General features: G+C 35.4%; 1 protein-coding gene across 4 annotated transcripts in view; it reads right to left on the bottom strand.

The window, feature by feature from the left end:
- The window catches only part of WDR72 (WD repeat domain 72), a 102,352-nt gene that overhangs the window by 44,158 nt on the left and 40,456 nt on the right, over nt 1-17,738 (bottom strand). For all 4 annotated transcript variants that reach the window (XM_015638966.2, XM_015638965.2, XM_015638969.1 and 1 more), the window contains 3 exons: nt 7,483-8,300; nt 4,558-4,649; nt 3,074-3,156 (listed from right to left, as the gene is read on the bottom strand). In XM_015638966.2, the coding sequence (XP_015494452.1) occupies nt 3,074-3,156; nt 4,558-4,649; nt 7,483-8,300 (993 nt within the window). The remainder of the gene's footprint in view (nt 1-3,073; nt 3,157-4,557; nt 4,650-7,482; nt 8,301-17,738) is intronic.

Here is a 17,738-nt window from a genome sequence, read left to right as displayed (position 1 = left end):
TCTTACAGAGGAACACAACAGAAATCTGCTGAGAACCTGCCACTTCCTCTGGTTCAGATGCTCTTTACTTGTATCACTGCTGTGCATGCCAGGCAGCTTTTGTAATAACTTCCTCTATCATCCTAAAGCAAAAAACTGTAACAAATGGCAGGACATGACATTACTGTAGATACACCTGTAGATGTCTCTGTATGTTACTTGACTGTGTCTTTGTTGTACCTGCATTTCCACAGTGCTTGGTGTGGTTTCACATTTAGTTTTTTCTTCTCATGGAATTTTACCCCAAAATTTATATACCTCATCTATCCTTATCACCAAGTTTAACAATCTCCAGCAGTTTTTCCTGTTTTTAAAACATAACAAATCTACATGAGCACCTTTCACTTTTTCTGATAATTTCCACTTGAGTCCTTCTGGATATAAATTAGTTACCTTATTGGCTACATATGCTTTCAATTTTTTTTCCCTATAATTGTAATTGCTGTTGAAAATACAATGTGCTTTTTAGTTGGGATTGTTATATGTGACAAATTATGCTGTTTCTTTGACTGAGGAAGTATAAATAGCATATGCCAACCTATTAATAATGATATTAAAAGTGAAAGATAATTGTTTGACTCTGAAGCAGCAATAATACAGAATAATTCAAAAAGACAAGTGAACAAAAGTTGAGGTAAGTTGTACTGTTACATCTATACTAAGTTATCCTGGCTTTCCTTTCTACACTTTATCAATTACTTCAATTCTCTTCCTAATGAGTGGGTTTAAGGAGAGAAGTCAATAGCTATCACTCCTGGTTATTGCTCAGGCCATAACCTCTACAGGTCTGAGCCTTGCAGAAACTGCCTCCCAGGTGCCTCCATAGTACAGTCACTTAACAGAGCAAAAAATACACATTGAAACATTAACCTGAATGGTCCAGTCTTCTTTGCTCTAATTCTGCACAGTAATTGTCAGGAAAGCTGTCTACATGCTTCTACTGAACTGTATATTTTTCTTCATATATCTATCTGGAAAGGTGAACACACAGGTAATTTCTGGGTGGGACTGGAGGGTGGCAAGGAATGGCTATATTTTATCTGAATGAACAACAAAACAGATAACCTTTCCTTTCAAACCATCTGGGGAAAAGAAAACACTAAAAAAATATTTTTAAAACATACACATTTTTTAAAATTTTATTCAAAAAATGGCAACCCTACAACATTCAACTTCAACAAATCAGGTGGTAAAACAAAACCCTTGATAAAACATTTGCAGCAGGTTTTTTCAGCAGGCTTTTACAGTTTATTTTTTTACACACAATCTGTTACAGTGCTGTAAGAGGATGAGGTATCAATAATTGGTAACTCCTTTGGGTCATGTATCAGTCACTATCCTTCTCAGAAGATCACAATAGAAAAAGTTTTTAAAAACAGCTGAAATAGTGATGTTTTTGGTATATGTACACGAGTGCTTAACTACGCTGCTCAGGATTAATAAATTGGCTGTTAAACTGTGATTAAATAAAGTTTTAACAAAACCATTTTTTGTCAACAAAACCTATCATTTCATACTGCTAGTCACTAAATATCATACCTACTGCCAAGGTCTTTTTTTTTTCCTGAATCTTGAAATTTTTATGGCACTTTGGTGGCAAGAAATCCAAAATGTGCACTACTAAGTGGGCTAACAAAGCTTAGTGCAGCTACAATGCTGTACATGAATAATGTTAAAATTGGAGAAGCATTGAGAGCATGATATTTGCAGTACTTGACAATTTCAGTGTCCAAATTTAAAGTCTTTTCATGCAAAAAAATGTGAGACAGCTTATTCCATACCTGATCTTCCAGCGCACTGACCTCCTGTGCCAGGTAAGACCAGTATCATTGTATACTCTGATCAGTTGCTAAATACACTCAAAAATATAAATAACTAGATAATCAATTATTCCACAAACACAACTTCCATAAATATATGAACTACTATCTAAAGAGTTTTGCTGACCAGGTCAGCAAGAGATTATGGACATTCCACATGACAATTGCAGTTATTGAGGTGTCAAAATAAAAGGAAAAAACTTTAAGAGAAAGGGAAGAGAAAAATAACTCAGAAATAATATGGAAGGTGTGCAGACAAGCAGGAATATAACAAACAACTGATAAGTTCAAGATGGAATGCTGGAATCAATTGAATGTGAATATTTGCAGAAACTATTTTTGTCTAACAGAGCAGGCAGGCTATCACTGCAGCACCCTTGCAAAAACTCAGCTCTGGAAAATCTTTGCATTTGAAGTAGCAGAGAGTTGCATTCAATTTCAAAAGTAATATCATAAACTAGATTTGTAATAGGTACTTCCCCTTTCTGGAATAAAATCCATTGTTGTCAGAGTTTTGACATCTTGAGTTTTGTATCCCCAAATAGCAATTCACTGAAACAACTTTATTTAAATGCATATTTCCAAAATGAAAAGTGGTCTCTAGATTTCACTGCTTAGGTTGTTTCACTGCTGCCTGTCAACTCTTAAAAAGTTATTTATTTCTCAAGACTTCAGATTCTTAATTAATAAGGATGAACATCATCTGACCTGAAGAACCCATAATTACATGACTTGCAAGTTGTTCTTAAAGAATGCTGTAATAATTATAGACTCAGGATATTTACCCTTTGCTAAGGTATTTTCAGTTTCTTCTATAGTAATACATTAATATAGGACACTGCCCTTACTTTGGCTTTTTGTTTTCCTGGAGCTAAAAATGGCATTTTTGATGTAAGCTATGTGTAGCTATGTGTCAGAGAAAAAATAACTAATTTCCTAAATAAATGCTATGAACAGGAGCACTTAGATGAAAGATTAGTAGGAGAGTTACTCTGTCATATCTAAACATTTACTTTAAGGCTAAATAGTTTCATGAGTGGCATACTTCATACTGTAACACTAATCTGCTTTCCACAGACCTGAATAGCATGACTTATGTAATAGTTTCCCCATAAATTATAACTACTAGGTCACATTACTGATTCCAAATACTAAATTACAGCAAATGGTACTTAAGGATTACATTGCTACAACTGACACAAGCTATTTCCTACCTTTACAGATTGGTCATTCCAACAACAAATGAGTTTCAGCAATGAAATGCTCCCAAAGTCTGGGGAATGATATCTACTCTTACCTGAAAACACAAATATAGTTTATGGACTGACAATATATACAGAAGCACACAAACAAAAATATTTTCAGCAACATACCTGAAAAGATCTGAAAAAATTTATTTTCTTAGAATGTGCTCTCATCTGATACAATAAGCACAAAGTGTTCAGACAATCTATTGCTTTAACATTTATTCTCATCCTAAATTAAATTACTGTTGGGTTTTTAATTCTTTCTCCCCATTTTTTTTTGTTTGCTTGTTTGAACAGAGAACTTATATCTCATGGAGTACTCTTTCATCACAATTGTCTAAATATATTAAAAATACCTGCTCTTTTAGACTACTTAACTATGCATTCTCTGTTCTGCTGTCCAGCATGTCTTTGATGCTAAAAAACAGGTTGTTCCTAGAATCTGAGATCTACGTGTCTCAGATTAGATTTTAATTTGTAAATCTGAACAACTGTATGAACTATGAGATATGGTGTATGAGTCAGATTACCTTAGAATTTTTAGGTCACTTGGTAAATCTATTTTTATGTTCATGAACATTTTAGTCACCTCTACACTATTTCCATACCTTTCCCCTACCTATTTTGTATTGTCACTTGATTTTATGTTCCATCTCTTTTTTCCAAATGGACAGTTCTGCAGTCATTGCAAGTTCTATAGTTCTGGTGTATATTAGACTCGGAGAAGGAAAAATAACTCATTTTTGATGGGGATATTAAGATTTATCTATACAGCGCAGCATCAGGATTTGATGTAAAAGAACTTGTGTTTTCAGTCTTGGCATGGCTTATTCTGTAAGAGGAACACTGGTTTTGTCAGGTAATGTGTCCTGACAAACATCCATATTCTGTTCAGGTTTTTATTTAAATGTTCTTTGGTTAGTTACATACAGTAAACAAACCAAGGCTGGCTTGCAAAGCCAAGATTGACGAGCGATGGCCTGTGGGACATTAACAGGAACAGATTACTTTATTCTGCCCTGAGCCAGAAGTCTAAAGGCATTATTGAACAGTCAGGGTGGCTCTTGCATTACTAAGGCAACAGTTTGCTTGGAGGGCTGTATATATTATTGGGTGGGCACGTAATGGTGATGAGGGAGATGGGGGAAGGGGGTGAGGGCAGTGTTTGTCTTATTACATTTCTGCTTTTCTGATTGCTGGAAAGTGTCTTTAGAAGCTCAGCTAAATGTCTTCTCATAAGAGGAAAATTATCATTGATTCCAGTTAACACTTTGTTTACACATTTTTCACAATGTTCACAGAAGAAACAGTAATTCAGTTTCTCTGTTTGCAGATTGGACAGCATAAATAGCAATATTTTTATCATTATTGAAATTAAATTCCATATTTTAGCAACAAAAAGCATGCAAAAACAGAAGACAAAAGTTAATACTGCCAATTTATATACTTACTGCTTGGTAAGTCTCCATAAAAACTGGAGCATGAAAGTGTTACTGCTTCTACATTTCGCCATTTGTCAGGTACAGATTCTGGTTTCTGTGGACTAAAATAATAAGAAACTATTAAACAAAACCTGAACAAAAATACGAGAAATCTTATGTATTAAGGTATGGTTGGGTTTTTTTTACAGTAGGTACTCTGATATAAATTGCCATCAACACCAATTAAGTTTCTCCTCAGAAGTCACTCGTATTCTTTTGCCTACAACTTGGTATTGAAACATTCATAAATTTGCAACACTGAAAAGTACCATCCAAATTAAGGGACTTAAGCCTAATAAGCTTTGAGCCAGATGTGAAGCTTTATTTTGCAATAAAGAAAGAAATTCATATGTAAAAAACTGAATTAAAATACCATTTTCACAAAAGAATTTGTCTGGGTTTTTTTTTTTCTAATACACAGGACAAAAGTTCAAGGGAAACTAAAAGCCTTTTTTTTATAGGTTTCCTCTTTTTTTTCCACAGTGGTAAATAATTTAGAGTATCATTACAATACTTGGGATTTCAGTGGATGGCTACAATTTAGGAGACTAGTGTGTACATATGCTTGCTCTTTCTGAGTCACTAACTCAGCAACCTAACCCTTGAAAACAAAAGATATGGATGGCAGAGAAACAAAGTGAAAAAAGCCACTGCAAACCGTTGCACAATTTAAACTATTTATTTTAGATAAATAACTATAGTGACCTGCAAAAACTACATTTATGGGTCATTTTAAAAATAATGTATTTGCCTTTTAAATTCACTGCAATGAATACTGAGTCTTAACATTTCAAATGACTTTACAATACCAAACAACTCTGAAAGCTTGCAGCTTGAGAGCTTTAAGTTAGAAACATAAAAGTCAAAAAGCAGGAGAAAACAAACTGTGAAGATCTTTCCTTCCCATCTTCTTCCTGTTTCTGTCCCACTTATATGATCTGACACATTTTCCTGCAGATTCCTTTTTTTTCCCAGGCTGTGTCAAGTTGCAAAAAAACAACAGACAGACAAACACCAGAGCCTGTGCAAGCTGTGAGAGTTGTGCTACTAACTACTTCTGAAAATGCTGTGGTGAATTAGGATTCAGTATGTAGGTTTCTTTTCCCTTGAGCATATTGCAGTTTTGGATAAAGTAACTGTCCAAGGAGGTTTGACTGCATACTGCATTTTGTGAAGGAAAACTAGCCAAAATAACATTTGTTAAAGATGGTAGAGTTCATGTGTTTATGTATCCTGGAGAAAACTTAAAATTATATGGAATTGTTCTGAAGAAAAAAAAAAAAAAAAAAAGACATTTTTTCCTTGCAGCAACTTTAATACTTTTAATTTTACAGGATATATGTCCCAAAGCCAGGACGTGCATGTCAGGGAAAAATGTTTGATTCTGGTACACTAATCAATTTCACTTACACAATGTCTTTCCAAAAGAGTGCTGCACAAGGCAAGCATAAAGTAATTTTTTGCATAGAAAAGAATTCATGTTCAAGCTGGAATCTTGAAACAAGTATTCATATAAGAGCTTGTATTGAGTATGGAGCAATAGGCAACATGATTAGCAGTAAAAGCAGCTGAGAAATGTGCATTTGTCCTGTGGGATGGTGCACATGTCTTGAGAGATGCTGAGTGCCTAGAGCTTTGTGGGAAACACAGATATTTGCTGCAAGATGAGTATTTTCTGTCCCCCCTTCTTGCCTTAGGGCCATAGCATCACCAACACTGAAGTTAATTGTCCCTAAAAAACTAAATACAGACCAACACTATGTTTGCCAAACAACAAAAAATCTGTGGACAATATCCATTGCCTCATTAACATGCTCTATTTGGCTTGGTCAAATAATGTTGAGCATGTTATTTTTCCTTTAATGCTGAAAAAGCATTTAGTCAATAAATTTGCTTTGAGTAGCATAAAGCTATTCAGGATGGTCCTCACAACATAAGAGCTGATGAGGCATTCATTCCCAGTAGGTGCCATCACTACTGGGGGCATTGTACTATAGATAATATAACTAGGGCAGAGTGTTCTTCTCTCATGTTTTATCTCTGAAGTCAAGGGTTCCATGGCAAAGGAGGTATATTGCTTATAGGGAGTGGAAGTTTAAACAGCACAAATGTGCTTAATGTACATCTCACTTTGTGCCTAAGGAGACCTCATTACTCTACTTAGTTGGAACTCCAAGAAAAAGAGTGATCTCTGGAAAAACTGGGTGTAGGGCTGGATAATTCAAGTTCTTGCTCTAATGAAAAAAATCTTCCATCCATTCTCATCTGCTAAACTGAAAAATGTAAATACACTTAATTATATCCTGATCACCTTTCCTTCAAATAATATCTCTCAAAAAGCTCTAGAGAAAAAACATAAGCACCATTAAAGAAGTACATATTTAAGAAAAGTTTGTTTCATTTATCATTTTTTAAACACTACAAAGGAAGACTCAGAATATCCTTAGTTGGAAGGGACCCACATCAAGCTCAGCTCTTAAGCGAATGGCCCAGAGACGGATTGAATACCTCAGTGATATTTGCACTATTCTCTAACCACCTGAGCTAATCTCAAAGTCAGACAGAAGCACAAAAGCTGAAAGTATGGAGATGTACTTGAAGATCCTTTTCCCAAAAGGTATGTGACTAGCTGTGTGTTACGTAATAACCGCTTCAGAGGTAAGGTTTGGGACAGGAATAATACCGATTCAATAATTTATGTTTAGAGATCACTCTGCTGTGATTTGTTCTTCAAAATCAGGGTGTTGTCTTGGTGTTTTATTTTATGGCATCCCTCATTTTTATGTGTTTCCAGGGCAGAAAGGTACAGCAAAGTGCATTAGTGTGACTAGGAGGAATCGGGTTTAGACACAGACATTAGAAAATATAATCCACTCATAATGAAAACATTCTTACCTTTCGATTTCTTCTGTAACTGCTGAAGATGTGTTAATTATCCTGTTGATTAAAGCTATTCTGCTAAATAAGAAAAATACTGTTTCCAAGTCCCTTGTTCCATAATCATCATTCTCAGGTCCATCCTTCTTTCCAGATTGCCCTTCAGTTGCAGCAAGGTATTTGTTTGATAAATCAAGGACCCTTTTTGAAAACAAATTGAAAACTTCATGTTCCTCTGGCACACCACAATCACTACATTTCCATCCTGGTAACATCAGTGAGAGGTGGCTTTCATCTGACACAAGCCCAAAAGAAACAGGACACTGAAGCCTCGAGATATCCAAGTGTCTTGCACAGAGATTGTCTATTTCTTTATCTAAACCCCATGGTAGGAGACATGACAAAAACAGTTTAGCTGTATCGGTGGTGACGTTCACATCAATGTTTCCTGAGGGCTGCATTCTGATCTTTCTTGAGCTCTTCATTTTTTTCCGTCTTTTCATGCCTCCACCCTCTTCCACAGGCTTGGCTGCATTATTATCCCTATGAACTTGGTCTGAACAAACAGTCTCTGCCTGCCCATCCACTCGAGGTACAAAGGCAGCACTTTTATTTCTTTTTAATGTCAGTGCCCTTTTCTCAGTAGTACTTTTAGCTCTTTCTAGACTGGATTGGTTGTGGAATGATTTTGATGATTTTAATCCATTGAGTTGAGATGAGAGAAGTTCCTCAAGTTTTTCCAGGTCAAATAAGAGAATATGAAAGTTTGCATTGTTCCATTTCATCTTAGCTGGTAAAATAGTAAAGGGTTGCTGGATGAAGCTGGTATCAGTCAACTGAAAGAAAAATATTAAATGTCCAAACTAAAATCCAACAGTACTGTGTAAATTTCAAGATAGCAACATGGAATTGCCTATGGAATAGACAAAACCTATTAGCTTAAGTTCAATTTCATTATATTTATTCAGTTTTGACTAAGTAAAAAAGATTTGCTTCCAAATAGCTTAAGATACACAGTGACATCTGTGTGTAAATACTATAAAACAGGCTCCTGAATGTCTTCAATTATACAATCATACTATAGATTACACATACCTTCACAAAAATTCTAGGCTGGTATTTTTACTGCTAAGTCTTATTTCAAGCTAAAAGCATTTTTGGAAAATTTTAAAGTATAAAACCTTTTTTTTTCAAACTGAATCTAGATAAGCAAATCCTACAATGCTGCAAAATTTTTGCAAACCCCGAGTGTCTGTATGTCCTCTTGCAATTTGTCATATGGGATATATATTTATATATATAGATATATATAGGGGATTTGTATGGGATAAAGACTATGCCTTTTGCTATTTCAAAACATGCAATGCTACCTAAAAGTTACATCCTGCTGAGTATGTATCAAGTCATGTATCAAGAACAATAAGGTAAGGAGAACAATACCTAGGTAAATAAATCTCCACACACAAAATTGTCTTAGATGAAAATAATTAAGAGAAAAAGGCTACTTCAATGTTTGTGAACATCTGACTATCTTGTGCCACCCTATTTCCTACCTGCATCTTTCTAGAATTCTCCATACTTTTTCCCCAACTTTGAAGCCCATTCACAGTAATGGCAATTTGTAAATCATAATTTCAATTCTATATACCAACATCATAAATATACATAGCTAACTAAGGTTGTTAATAAATGACCAAATAACATAGTTTTTGAAACAAGAAAATTTCAGAAGAGCTACAGCTGCTCTCAACTTTAGACTCACATGTTAAACTACAGAAGTAACTTAACAATGATGAACTGTCAGCTGAGCATAAGGAAATGTTCAAAACCATATTCACAAAAAATAAATAAAAATTACTCCTTTAAAACCTTGCAGTTTCATTATTTAAATGATAAATTGTCATTAAGAAGAAAATTTTACAGCTTTTATACCCCTGACATAGGGTTGACACTATGGTGTGACAAAATATATCCAGGCACATTGATGATGAGACATGAGCTGATGAGTTCACACAGTGACACAACACCTTATATCACAATCCTGCTGCACCTACTAAAGAAGTATCTTTTACCTTTAGGGAAACACCAGGAGTGAGGAAATATAAACTCCTTGTTGACACTTCTGCCCTTTTCTTTAAGCTTTTATGACTGGTATGTTTTTATTGTCCTACACAACCTTATACTCTCAGCACCATGCTCAGCCTATTTCACCTTTACAAGCAGAAAGACACATCAAGAAACACCTTTTCATTTCAGTAATACTTTTGCAAACAATCATGCCAGCTTCCATACCACAGGTGATACAAAATTTTCCAGAGTACTCTTAGTTTTATTTTTCTTTTGATAATTTAAAACATTGCACAAATGTAAAGAACTTCCCATTGAAAATAGTTAAACCTCAAAACATCAGGAGTTAGTAAGCAGGGAAACAACCAGCTCTTGCTGGAATGTAACATTTTTTACCTCATCTTTCTCATGACCACCTTACCTAACTCCTTTTACATTACAAACTATGATTTTATAGGATTAGATACTTTTAAGCTGTTACTCTCTTAGTACAAATAACACAAGAAAAGAATTGACTACATAAACACTATGTAATTTGACTATTTAGTTTTGGGCAGTAATATAATTTGGCTTTTTGTTATTTAGGGAACAATGCTCCCAACCAGATGAGGATGTATTCTAAATACATAATCTCATCTAAAGATCTCCATAGGGAATAATAAGTAAGAGATTATAACTGCTTGTTCAGGTTTTATTGTTATATTTTTCTTTTTAAAAAAATTAATAAATTGTAGTTAAGCAGGTAATTTTTATCTTTAATTACGCTGTTTCCTAATAGATAGGGAGAACCCCATGGAATGCAAACACTGGAATTCACAGGGTACCTTTGACATTAATTGAAGCGATTATTATTTAGCCTATCATTTTTTTTTCTAGACACTCATATTTGCTCGATTAACACTTAGAAACCCTTAGTGGAATCACTATCCAAACAAAGAAAAACTGTACCAATGTCACAATAAACATTCATGGTTTATTGGCAATATGAAAGCTTATGGACATTAATCCTAAAACTGTCTGCCAAGTTATCTTAGCTCTCTGCCACAGACATTTCATTCCAATGAAAGAAGATGGGCATGCAAAGCTTCAGACATAAAATGTTATTTAGGATATTTGGGCAAGTTATTCTCTGTAACAGAAGATTACAGAGAATGGAAAGACACCCATAATACTAAGTACAAACTAGAGAGCTAGAAACTGCATTTGTTAAATATTGAAAAACAGATAAACAGATGTTTATATTCTATACTATACTTTTCCTTTCCTAGTTTGACCATTTCTAGCTTTAAAGTATATTTTTGGCATGGACAGTCCACTGTTAGCTTAAAAGAAGCAAAAAGTCTGACTACAGACTAAAATTATATCCTGAGACTTGTGAACCTCTTGTGCATCACTGACCCACAGTAGAATAAGCTTTCCATATCCAGGAAAGAGTAAGGTTCAGGGAGGCTTTGAAATGCCAAGCTATTTCCCATGCATGGCCGGTATCCCCTAACATCTCTCTAGTTTGCCAACGAAGATGTTTGAGCCAAGATCAGACAAGATAGAAAAGACTATTTCAGTTGAAAGGGACCTAGAAGGATCATTTATTCCAAACTAGACTCTCCAAATTCCCCTTAAACTCACTGGTTTGGGGCATTGTATACTTCTCTCAGAAACCTATTCTGGTTTTCTGGCATGAATTCATCACTGCTCCACAAGTTATAGCTCTGTTCCTCTTGGTCTTTTCCCCTTCACTCATTCTTAGCACCCGAGAAAAGTTTTCCTGTGACCATGGGAAGGGGGAAGCAGGGGGCTGTGCTTACTGTGGCCCCCAACTGCATCAATATATGCCATTATCTTTAACAGATTTAAGACAGACAATATCACATAAAAATTTCATGGGAAGTACAATTCAAGTGTTATTTTACCTAGCTGCTTTCTCATCTCTAAAGGCCTTTTTCCACTGGGATCCAACTTCTGGGAATGGTATTCCACTTAAAATACACACTTCCATTAGCTGGCAGAGATTCCCATACTTTTTCAGCTCCTCATATGTATGTACTTTCTCCACGTATCTGCTTTCTTTACCAGAAGTATTCTATTGTGGGTTTTGTACTAAAAACAGATTTGACAAGAATGATCTTGACATTCATTTTACATAAAGGAAATAAAGTGGCAAAAAATCACACAGCAGAAATTTTAGAAGGCAAACAAGACTCAAAACATATTTAGAGGCTGCTTTGATACCACTGAATAGAAGTTGCTCAGTTCTCACAGCACAAGTAGTATCAACTCCTATGCCAAACAAATCCTCAAGTATTAAACATGTCTTTCTTCCAGACTTTTGGCCTTCTTTATCCATTGCATTGTCACTTTATCCCAAATATAACAGAAAAGAAGTGGCAGGAAATTGGTGCCAAAGTTCCCAGTGTTTGCAGAATGAATCATGATGTACAAAGCCTAAGTGGGAGCTATTCTGTTAATAGCTCATATGCTGATTCTAAATAAGTTTCTTTAAATTATGTAATATTAAAGGGGTTTAATTCTGGCCATTCTGTTCCTTTGAGCTGTCCCCTTTGAAAGAACATATTCTGGTTCAATAACACTGAACAAGTTCAATTCCCTCCTTTATCCATTGCTTGCCACCTACAAAGGCTCAAGAAAATATTAGAGAGAAATTAAAGAACTTACTTCAATGGGAATTTTTAGGTACATTAGGCAGGGGGGTACTGGGGAGGGGAATGTGTAGAGCTTAACTGCAATAGTGCCAAAGAGACTGGAAGGTTCTTTAGTTCACAGAAAGTGCACTGTGCACTAACTTTTTATTACACTACAAAGAAAATAGAAACTTTAAAGGCTGTATGTATGTCCAAATCAGTCTTCATTAACTCTAACAATTACTAACAGCAAACATTTTGGTTTTAAAAACTAAATTGTGGAGAACCTGTTACAGAAGTGAAAGAGGAGGGTAGCAGAATTTGTCAAACAAAAAAATTGTATTGATGAGTAAGAATTTTCTGTATCTTGATCAGGCCAGTCACAGAATTGTCAACAGAAGTTCAGAGGTTATAACTTCTCAGAATCACATCTCATCACTAACCTGGTCCACAAAAAAATACGAACATCACACATCTGCCTGTGAAAGCTATTTAGGTACTCCTAAATAAAAATAAATGTAACAGGAGGGTTCCTGTTACATTTGCACTTGGTAGAGATTGAAGGACTGTTAACTGAAGCATGGCCCCCACACCTAAGGGTCTTAAGCATTAAATTATATTGCCAATGATAGCTCTTTTATTCTATAAAATGTTTTATCCTTGATGGTGGAAAGGAATATCTGTGTTAGCTTTTGTTTGATTTAGGTTTGCATTTTTCATGTTTTTAACTACTTAATAGGTTAAAAAAATCATATTTTCTTGAAAAGATATTTTTCTCTTCAACCTTTTTAGTGAAAACAGCATAAGAGAAAGTACCTGAAAATGTGTCCTCAAAACATAAATCTTTCTCATGCGTTGTTTTGCAAAACAGGAAAGTTGTAACTGTCTCTTGAATTGTCACAGAAAACAAATACATAAACAATGCACAAAATGGCTGGCACAGTGCAAATTAAAGCATTAAATTTATTTCTAAATCCTCTGAGCCCTCAGTTGCTAGAGATGGTAGTCGATGAGAGCAAAAAAAATTGCCTCCTTGAAATGTGCTTGGTGAACAGCAGCTTGATGATTGGCAGCACAAATAGAAGACAAACGAGAAAGCCTTCAATCTGCAGCTGATGCACAGGAAGAACATGGGGAGCTGAGTTTACAATAGAGAAAACATTACCAAGCTAATGGCACAGGCAATCGTTTGACCACCATGCATCTCTGATAGCAGCAGGGCATCCATTTTCAGTTAAGTGTTAGAGTACCTTTTTGCTTTCTCTGACCACTGCAGGGGTAAAACAACCCCGTGCGTGAAACCCACTGACTGGTAATAAATTACTATATTGGATACTTTTTGTTTTCTTTCAGCAATGACTTTACTGTGTATTCTTGCTATCATTACCAATTAAAGTGGAGCTCACGTTAGCAAGCTGTATCTAACTGTACATCAGTCCCTACGCTCCAATTGCTTTGGCAAGAATCACAGGGTCAAGAGGCTCCTTTGACCTTTATCAGCTACGTCTCTCTGACCACTCACTATTTGAAGCAATCTCGACTGAACAGATGGACACTTTTGCAGACTCTATAAAGCCTAGAATATAAAGATAAATGAAATTGTGTTTGGGGCTTCAAACTGGTTTATGAGCATAAAATATAGTTAGCAAGTTCCACAAAAACCTCAGATTCCAAATACCACATCTTAAACTCACTCCACGAGCAGAACACCTCATTATCTCTTAGGAAATTGTATTTTTCAGATGTGTCTTCCACATATAAAAATCAAAAACTTGATATGACTTACATGTCTACTTAGCATTAAATCATTTTCAAATTTAGGAAGCCAAATTTACTTTGATCATTAAAAGACAAGCAAGAAGAAAAGCTAGTAAAACCTATTCCTATGACAGCACAGCATACATGATCAAACATCATTCAGTGGAAGAGTACTAAGACAGTCAGAGTACAGACCACTCATTATTTTATTACTGGAATTTTGATACAATAATTTAAAAAGTGATGGCTTTAAGAAATATAAGATAGGTAAATTTGAAATGAAAGTCCAAGTCTTCCTTAAAAGAAACTTCAAATTCTCAAGGTCATGCTTGAAGAATTGTTAATTAGATAAGAAATATGGTCTTTCAATCCTATTTAGGTATTTGTAACTTAAAAATAATCTAAGCATTAAATGGTGCCTTATTCAGGCAAATCCCGTCAGCAAATATGCTGTCTTCAGTAACCTTTTTGCAAATACACACCTATCTTATTTTCTTGCTCTGCTGAAAGGATGAGCAATCTAGGATATGTGCAAAGATGCATTTATTTAAAAATAGTTACAAGCAGCAGGTATATAATTGAAATAGCACTTAAACATACACCATCTCTAAAAGAACCTGCTGAGGAAGAAAGGATGAAAATTATTGGCTACACTTTCATCTCCACATAAAAACCATACACACTTCCTAATCCAATATTAGCTCCTATCAGCAGTCTACATATCACACCCCTGTCTAACCCTGCCCACCTCCCACACTTCAAATTTAGGGAGAAGAGTTTCTGTCACTAAGAATTTCCACGGCCTCCCAAGGTGCACAAAGAAGCCAAGCCTACCTGCTAGAAAGCAATGCTGGTCTTATGCATAGGGTGAGCATCACACAGTTATGGTGTCACTATACCAAGTTCATTTGTATTCCTTACCTTCAGACACTTCACCTAGTCACAGGATGGAGGATCCTTTGATGATGTATTCAGAACTTTTTTCTTATTCGTTTACCCTTTTATAGCTTAGTACTCACACATAAAGGACTGTCTGTAAAAAGCCTGGAGTCAGCAGTAGTGCCCCAGTTTGCTCTCACATGTAATTTATGCTTGACCTGAGGCTTCATCATTTGGACAATGCAGTCCCAAACAAATGTGTCAATTCATTATGAATTTTCCCATATGAAGTAGAATAAACAAACTGTTTTGAACTTGCTTTACATTACTTTTATTATGGTATTCATTTCAACTCTGAGGACTCCCATATCCACCTAAAGGCTCCACCTCCCATGAAGAAAAGGCTAAAGTATTTCTTGCGTTTGCACCAGTGTTTATCAACTTAACTGCAACATAAGCAGAGTCACCCTCTTTCCTCCCAACACTGTAACCTTTCTTTTTGCTTTTGTTAAATCCCAGTGGAAGGCTTTACTATCCTCACAGCACTTTGAACAGTAACTGCAGCCTCACTGCTGATGCATCTGTGGCACAATGTAAGTAATTAAGCCAAGGAGTCTTCAGGCTCAAGCTGTGTGATGAATAGTCTAAGCAACTGAATAAACCCTCTTTTTATCATGTATGGAAGGCCACTGTCAGGCAGATTGTAGTCCAGATGGATCTACTGGGCACAAAAATTTCAATTGTTCAGGAAGAATTGCTAACACATCTATTCTACTGCTCAATGTAGAAGTCTGGTATGAAAATTTAATGTTTTGCACATTTTGTTTTCAAGTTAACACTCAACTTAGTGTTTTCTGTTAGATTTAATTAAAGTGTACATTTAAAAGTGATTCTGGAAACAAATCTTTAAAAGATATCAAAGAATAATAGGAAAGTAAAATTAATATCCTGAATATCCTTCACAAGTTTTCAGCACTAGGAAACAAGCCTAAAGTTTATTTTTCAGAAAAATATTTGAAGAAATGTATAGAATATTTTTTACAGACAACTTATGCTTTGCTCTAGAATTCATATCACTGCTTGTCTGGGCACACTATCAGAAATTCTAAATTCTAAACAATACTTTTGAAAAAATCTTGTCTAATAATTTTATCATAGAAAGAATAGAGAAGTGGACTGTTAGTCCAGTCATCTCTAACTAATATCCATTTCTAACATGGACAGTCTCAGCTGTGAAAAGTTTAGATAGAAAGAAGGAATAAGATGGCGTTTAAAATTAAGTACTACTTATACACTCTGTATTCAAATACTCTGCCTACATCTTTACCTATGATATGACCTACATATTTACAGGTCAGTGCTGGCAGGTACTGAAAACCATTTTCACCCTCACTCAGCACTTTAGAAAAAAAGATGGAAGATGGAACACTTCCAAAATTTTCTTGATCATCAACCGGACAAGAAATGCTACAGTAATCCAGAGCCACAGGCTGTTGGCTCAGGATTTAGGAATTATCACACTGAACAATTTACTGGATGAATGAACATCCAAATGTCTGAGAGATATAATGCTGAACATAGAGATACTGCCAACAGGACCTTTGCAAGAGCTTGAGAATATTGCTTTGTCCTAAGAAGGACCAATATATGTAAAAATTAAGTTAGCCATGCATGTGTGAGTGCTGACTCCAACTGAAACAACATTTTCCCTGGGCTGTTCTGAGTGCATTTCCCATCTTGAATTGTAAGATTCCCACCCAGAAAATTTATCTACATTAAAGTTCTAGATCAATTCATTAGCAAGTGACTTCCTACTAAAGAAGGAGAACCCCAAAAAATTCCTGTGTATTCTATAATGTGCCATTCTAGAGATTTTAAGAATAGGCAAGCTGGACCTTCTTCAAATCCTATAGCATTCCAGAATGTATCAGGAAGGCCGCTTCTGTAACCCACAGATTTCATACTGTTCCTTGCAAGCCATTCAGTCTTACTGCAGAGCTTCCAAAGGGTCAGAACTTGGAAACAACCATTCTCAGGTGTCTGCTTGGATGATTCATGGTTTCCCACAAGCACTGCAAGAACCAAGCCTGACCACTTGAACAAATTAAGGTTTGAGTATTATATACAAAAAATTATATCAAGAGAAGAGACATGCAACCACTGGCGTTACTTTGTTTGTTTGAAATCAAACCACAGGTTAACCAAGGATTGTATCTCTGCTGTAAAACTGGGACGAGAATTTCAATTAGCTACCAGAAGTTTGCAGATAACAAGCCTTCCTTTTGCAACATAAGGTTTGTTTGCTGCAGTTCCTATTTCTAAAGTTGCATGTAAGATGATGATGTGCTTCTGAAAAGGTCACTACTTCTTTTTTTAAATAGATGTGTGTGTAGGTGAAAACCTAGGAAAAGGTTTCACACAATTCTTGGTAATATTTTTCTTCACTAAAATAATACTACTTAAACTATAAGAGGTCATGTTTAGAATAGAACAGATGATTATTAGAACTGTAAAGATTCCACCATTTCACTATCATGAATTGTGAAGAATTTAAAGAATACCAATGAACAACACAAAAATATAAATGTTATAACAAAGATAATGTGATTTATTTTAGAATTAGGCAGGGCACTTAGAAGGAAAATCTATTAGGCTGATCTACAGAACAAGTCACACCTTCTAGACTACAAAAGTAGCAAAGGTAAAATCCAAGGTAGGAAAAGTCAAACTGTGCCCAGCTCCACAGCTAGACCTAAAAGAGACAGTTCTAAGTAGTAAATACAATATTGTGAACACCACTTCCATAAGACAGAAGCTATATGTTTTTAATTATAAGTGCTTATCCCTAAAAAAACCAAATGCAAAGTTGGCTAAAGATTCCAACAGAGAGAAGGGAATTGCAACATGGCCGTCGAGGTATGGGAAAAGACA

The sequence above is a fragment of the Parus major genome, chromosome 10 (assembly GCF_001522545.3).
Source record: "Parus major isolate Abel chromosome 10, Parus_major1.1, whole genome shotgun sequence".
Taxonomy (NCBI): domain Eukaryota; kingdom Metazoa; phylum Chordata; class Aves; order Passeriformes; family Paridae; genus Parus; species Parus major.
Note: the sequence above shows the minus strand (reverse complement) of the source record. Positions and strands in the feature narration are given on the sequence as shown.